Raw genomic sequence first — 6,352 nt, forward strand, 5'->3', positions numbered from 1 at the left:
TATTCATTTGTTTATTAGCTAGCTATCGGAATATATTTAACTATTTTATTTAAATTTAATAGCACTTAGAGCCTGTTTACGTTTACTGATCTGAGCTGAACTATACTAAACAGATTGAAGTTGAACTAAATTGAATAGAGCTAAAATGAATATTTTATGAGAGAAGGAAATTAAGAGTTAAACTGAAGTAATTGGAGCTGAACTGAAATTAAGCTTACTTTTGTTAAAAAAAAGTTATAAATTAAACTTAATTTGACTTAATTAGTAACCCTTATCAGAAAAATTATTGTTTTTACTTGTATCACAGAAAAATTTACAATTTGAGAAAGTAATATGATAAGAATGTTTTTCAAATTAAACTACTTTTCAAACAGACATATATATAACCTTTTTTTTTTTTTTTTCCAAATATACTGTTGTGATTTTTACCAAAACCAGATTGCAGTAAATCTATAACATGTGTTAATCTTTGACCACAAAGCTATAATGGGCCTTCTATCTATTAAAAAGTTGCATATATTCATTCATATTAAATCCTAAACTAGAAAGGGTGGTTGTTATTTGTCTCTTACATACTTAAAAGATTTAAAATTTGATCATTTTCACATGGCAATCTTAATTAAATTTGTCCTATTGTTGTGAATCATAATTAACACGTTTGAAGCCAAAAACTTAGAAAAATAGTCGAACCAACCCTAATCTTGTTAAAGTAAGATGATGTATTTTTTAAGATAATGCATTTTTTAGGAGATTTCAAAGCATGCACTCATCTAAATATAGCAAAAACTAAAGCCTTAAATTAGTAAGCCATTTAATTCTTCTTCTTCAAGACAGCTAATAATTATCTCTCTTTGTCTTCCATTTTAATTTGTGCTCAGCAACATTACACTAGTAGAAAATGGTCCAATTTTTCCTTTTTCTAATTATGGGGTTTAAGTTATACTTGGCAAACCAATTTACAGTGAGAAACAAATACACTACATCTCAAATTTAGCACTTGAGCAAGTTTTATATAGTGATAGTGACTTCATCAACCAACTCATCAACATTATTAAAGCTAAACCTTGTAATGCATTGTGACTTATGTATTATGAGTACTAGAATAAATTTAAACTAGTACGGATGGAGTGTAACTCAAAATTATGTGTAATGTAATCCTTTCAATTCAGGCATATATGAACTGAGTGTCCTATATGTAAATTTGTAGGTAATATACCTTTATCAGTACCCTAAAAACCGAAGGACTACATAAATTGTATCCCTACCTTATAAAAAGTGGAAGAATACTCTTATGAATAGTGCACGGACATTTATATCCCAAAAAATGTTCTTTTACATATTTACCCTCATTGAATTCAAAAGCCTTAAAATTGTCTTTTGAATCACCAAAATTGATTAATTATTTGTGTTTATTTCAGTATTTAAAGCATTTTTTAAAATTTTTTTAGAGTTTAGACTCTCCATTTTTTACAAAATATATAATTATATGATGACTTGTTTAATTTATTTTATTCGTCTCATCAATAAGTATTTAAAAATTACTATGCAAATAGATATAATTAAATATATATACATGCAAATATGCATAAGGCATAAAGACCATCTATAATAATTCTCCTTAAAGAGCTAGCCATCAGTGAGCATCGCGCGCGTAAGAATCCTAGTAAAAAGAAAAACAAAACACACTCCATAAACTTTGTATTGATAACACATTTTTATGGATTAATACGTAATTTAATTAATTAGTGATATATTCCATGCACCTTTTTTTTTTTTTTTTTTTGGCACATATGCCACATAGATTTACAACTATATCACTAGATAAATTCTTTATTATTTAAAGAATCCAATGAGTTTATTAAAGATGACATTAATAACCAACTTACCTACACAAAAGGAGGTAATTTCTTTTTATTTCTTAGTATAACGGTATAACCAACAAGCTAAATTAAATAATATAGTTTTATACCATGTACCAACTATACATAAATTAAATAATATAGTTTTATACCATGTACCAACTATACATAAATTAAATATACTACCATCTTGGTGTAACTGTAATGTATAGTATATTCTTGATCCATTACCTTAGCTTAATTAATCTCACTTTCACAAGAAACAAGTACATATATAATTTGATTGAAACAACAGTAATCATCAACTAGACCATCATATATTATAAAAGTATATAATGCTAAAATACTTATTTACTAGTGTAACAAACAAGTAAAACAGTTTTATAATTTATATAAGTCATAACTAGTTCATAACTAATTACTAATAAGATTTATAATTTATATTAATTCCTCGATCTCTAGTTACATGCATTTTCAGATGCTCAAAAGAGAACAAAATGAGAAGAGAGGAGATTAGAAAGGCAGTAATTACATAAGCCGGCTTTGAAATCATAGATTAAACGAAATAATTTATGTTTAACTAAACTTAAATATGTGGATTTTGTTGATCATCAAGAAGCTAAGTGTTGCCCACCCCAAGAAAATCAATAAACTTAACCTCTTTTGTGTTACTTGCTTGTTCTTCCTCTTTCTCCAATCTTTCGAGTAATGATGATCGCCTTATAGCTGTTGATGTTGTTGTTGTTGTCATCACCTTGCTTTGGCTAGAAAACGGAGAATAGCCAGAAGGTATAATACCCTTGTGATCGGTACAATAGTTGACTCCATAAGACGAACTACCAAACCCTATTCCACACTGACTCCCATCCAATAGTATACTAGAAGGACCACATGATGAAAACCTTGTATTAAAACCATTTGAGTGCTCAAATATTGAGCTACTAGTACTATTGTTGTTAATTCCGCGCCAATTCCCTAGTAAACATTGTGGTTGTGTCAATGAAGCTGATGAAGATGATGCCCTATAATTTCGCAATTTCCTCTCATCATTTGAATATTGTTCGAACTTGTACAATCCATGACCATGATCATTGTTCTTTAGGGTGCCATAATTGTTTTGAGACTTCCAAGTTTTCGAGAGAAAGTCATGAGTTGATGAAGTGGTAGACAAAACACTAGAACTACTAATTAAGCTTGATCTCTTGTTAGATTGTTGCTTGGACCGTTCTCTTTGCATCCTAGCCATGATAACATGCCAATGGTTCTTGACGGCATTGTCTGTTCTACCAGGGAATAATCGCGATATTAAGGCCCATTTGTTCCCATGGATCCGATGAGCGGTCAAAAGCCGCTCTTCCTCCTCTTCTGTGAACGCCTTTCTATTGATTCTTGGGTCCAATTGATTGAACCACCTTAACCTACAACTTTTACCTTTAAAAAAAAAAAAAAAACCTTGTAATTAGTCCATTTCACTTGATGATATAAAACAATAAAAAGCAATTCTCTAAAATTATTTTTATTTTATTTTTTTTTCTAATAAACCTAGATAGGATGCTTAAATTTCACATCAACCCCATGAGCAAATTAATTATATAGATTAAAAAAAAAAATCCCAAATCAAAGAAATTGATGTTTTATTTGTTTATGTCTATATATTTACAAATTATATGAATAAAACTCCTGTGTTAATAATATCAAAATCACTCGAAACATGGAATTCGGCTTTTAACAAAGAAATAGCTAGAAGGGGAATTTGTAAGTACCTGATCTTCCTTGGAGCTTCTCTGCTAAGGAATTCCAATTCTGAGGGCCATACTGCTCGACAAGTTTTCGAAGTTTTTCGTCTTCTGCTGGTCTCCAGTGACCTCTAGGACAGCTGCTAGAAGATTTCATCTCATTATCATTATCATCCTCCATTTTTCTAGACTTTTCAAAAATTACTTGCGCAACAATAACAGTCAACAAACATATAGAGCTTCAGCTAGTGTTTGCTTATTATGATGAACAAGGATTCGAGGAGGACGAGGTGGTGGCGGACGAGGTAGAGGAGGAAGAGAATTAAAGACAGCTGAATAGGAGAAGTGTATAAATAGGAGGGACAAGGAAGAAAATGGGTTAACAGAATAAGAAAGTGAGTAGGTTGTGTTTTTAGGGTTGTGGATGGAAAGTCATTTTCATTTTTTTTTATTGTAATAAAAATATATTTTTATTTTAGACCATGCAAAAAAAAAAAAAAAAAATAAATAAATTGTGGATCCTTGTATCCATTGGTATGTACATACATACTACATACTTTTATTGTTTACTAGGTTAAAATCCCGTGCAATGCACGGTTGATAGATTTTTTTAATAATAATATTACAAAATATAAAGTATATAAAAAAAATTCTTGAATATTTCATTTGAGTATAAATGGAATATGGTTATCAAACTGGAAATAAAATACATAAGGTATAAGTAGTTTACTAAAAGAATTTGCAAAAAAAAAAAAAAAAAAAAAAAAAAAAAAAAAAAAAAACGAAGAAGGCGGGAAAATTTTTCACAACATAATGACAAGTGTCATGGAAGGATTCACTTTTAGTATAGGTTAATAGATTTTATGTACACATTAAGAATGTCTCATTTAAAAAATCGAGATTTTGATCATGAATATTCACCAATACGCATGTACTTAAGACTAAAATAATTGTCTTAAATAAGAATAATAGTTTCATGCAGATGGCAAGTCAAGTAATTAAAAACATTTACCATAAGCTATTATTAGAAATTGAGATTTTAGGAGGTGACACTTAGATTAATAAGTAAGAAGAAGTAAAATAAAAGTTGGTTAGAAACTGATTGAGATTTCATAACCCACGAAATTAAACACTTACCTCGTCAACTAAACATGAATTAATTCTAAATAGTTTATGCTTAACATCATGATAATTACACTTAGAGACAACAAAAGAACCCATGAACAAGTTAAGGTTGGTATTGGTATTAAATCAGTTTCTTAATAATTGATTTTATATTATCTTATAACCCATCAAATGGTTGTGTTACTCAATCGATAAAGATTTGTAGCTGTGTTTAAGTTTACCTTTAATATTGTTTTCAAAAAAAAAAAAGTTTACCTCTAATAGTTTAATTTATACTACATATATGTATATAATAATATGTAGTATATGTACGTATTATGGAATATTAACTGGGTTATCCTCTTAGGAAGTCATAACTCATAACACTATTTAAATTATACACAAAGTAAGATTGTCACTACACATTATATTTACTCAACTAAAGACTTATTTACATACGCATCAAGACTTTATTTCATTTTTGTCTCTAAGATAATACTATTTAGCATTGTCATGGATTTTCTTGTGTAACATTTGCAGTAGATAGAATTGAACCGATAATAATGCTCCATTAACACACCACACACACATTTTTACATTTTCGAACCATGCAATATCATTTTACAAGTAATAAACCATGAAGTGTTAATTGCATGCCACTAATAGCATTTGCGTACTTTACCCTTAAAACATATATACCTTGAGCAACCAATGCAAGGAATAGTATATCACTTTGCTAATAGTCTCATGGATGCCAGCTAGCGTACCTGATAAAATAAAAGTATTGGATCGATCAAAGTGGTCCCTAATATGTAGGATCGATATCGAATTTCGTGTAATAATATGCTAATGGGCGATAATTATAAATACCCTTTAACTTTACAACTCTTTACCCCCAAAAAACATCAATATCACTTACCTTGTTTTTCAATAACAGTTCTATATTATCATCATATCATGTTAACTACTCCAATATAACCTTATATAGAATGGTCATATGTAGCGCTACATTTATAAATCCCTAATAATGTGCTTCTGCAAAACTCCATTTTTTGCAATAAAATGAGCTCATATCTTTCAAATTCACATTTTATTTCATTATTTTGGTTACATTATCTTAAATGCAATTTGTTACAAGGTAGTTGAATATGATGCTAGCTTCATTTAATTTTACTATGCAATGTAAGACTTCTTTTTTGCTATTTAGAGGTCTTACAAAATTTCAAGGGATACAAAGAATGGCGATTTACAACTCATGTAGGCATATGGTAGATGAATTTAAGAATATGACTTACCAATTTAAATCAAGTTGTTTCTAAAAGAATTAGTGTCCTATTGGACCACATGACCTCTTATATATAAGACAATTTTTTTTTCTTTTTTAATTCATACAATTAAATTTATTTAAGTTTTCTCAACTAATTGCATATTGGATTAACTCCACTGATGAAAAACTAACATATTTGAAAATTTGAATGAAGCTGGGTGGAATTATATTTTTGCAGCTCATTTTAGTCCTTTGATAAATAAATGTATAGTAATTATCAAAGTAGCAAAAAATAGCATTCGATACACCTTGCACTTGGATGTATATATCGAGAAATTAGGATACATGTTCACTAACAATTATATACAAGTAACTAATAATACCAA

At 29.0% G+C, this 6,352-nt stretch overlaps 1 protein-coding gene across 1 annotated transcript; it reads right to left on the reverse strand.

The window, feature by feature from the left end:
• Positions 1-2,266: 2,266 nt before the first annotated feature.
• Positions 2,267-4,091, reverse strand: LOC110702791 (transcription factor MYB64-like). The gene is made up of 2 exons (XM_021880537.1): positions 3,623-4,091; positions 2,267-3,290 (listed from the first exon to the last, which is right to left on the reverse strand). Exons 1-2 carry the CDS (start codon positions 3,774-3,776, stop codon positions 2,479-2,481), a joined length of 966 nt encoding a protein of 321 aa, XP_021736229.1. The 5' UTR covers positions 3,777-4,091; the 3' UTR covers positions 2,267-2,478.
• Positions 4,092-6,352: the final 2,261 nt, after the last annotated feature.

This window comes from Chenopodium quinoa, unplaced genomic scaffold, assembly GCF_001683475.1.
Source record: "Chenopodium quinoa cultivar QQ74 unplaced genomic scaffold, ASM168347v1, whole genome shotgun sequence".
NCBI classification, from domain to species: Eukaryota; Viridiplantae; Streptophyta; class Magnoliopsida; order Caryophyllales; family Amaranthaceae; genus Chenopodium; species Chenopodium quinoa.

Coding starts and splice junctions, on each gene's coding strand:
- LOC110702791 (XM_021880537.1), bottom strand. CDS start 3,776: ATGGAGGATGATAATGATAATGAGATGAAATCTTCTAGCAGCTGTCCT. Junction 3,291..3,622: donor GAAGCTCCAAGGAAGATCAG/GTACTTACAAAT, acceptor TTTTTTTTAAAG/GTAAAAGTTGTAGGTTAAGG.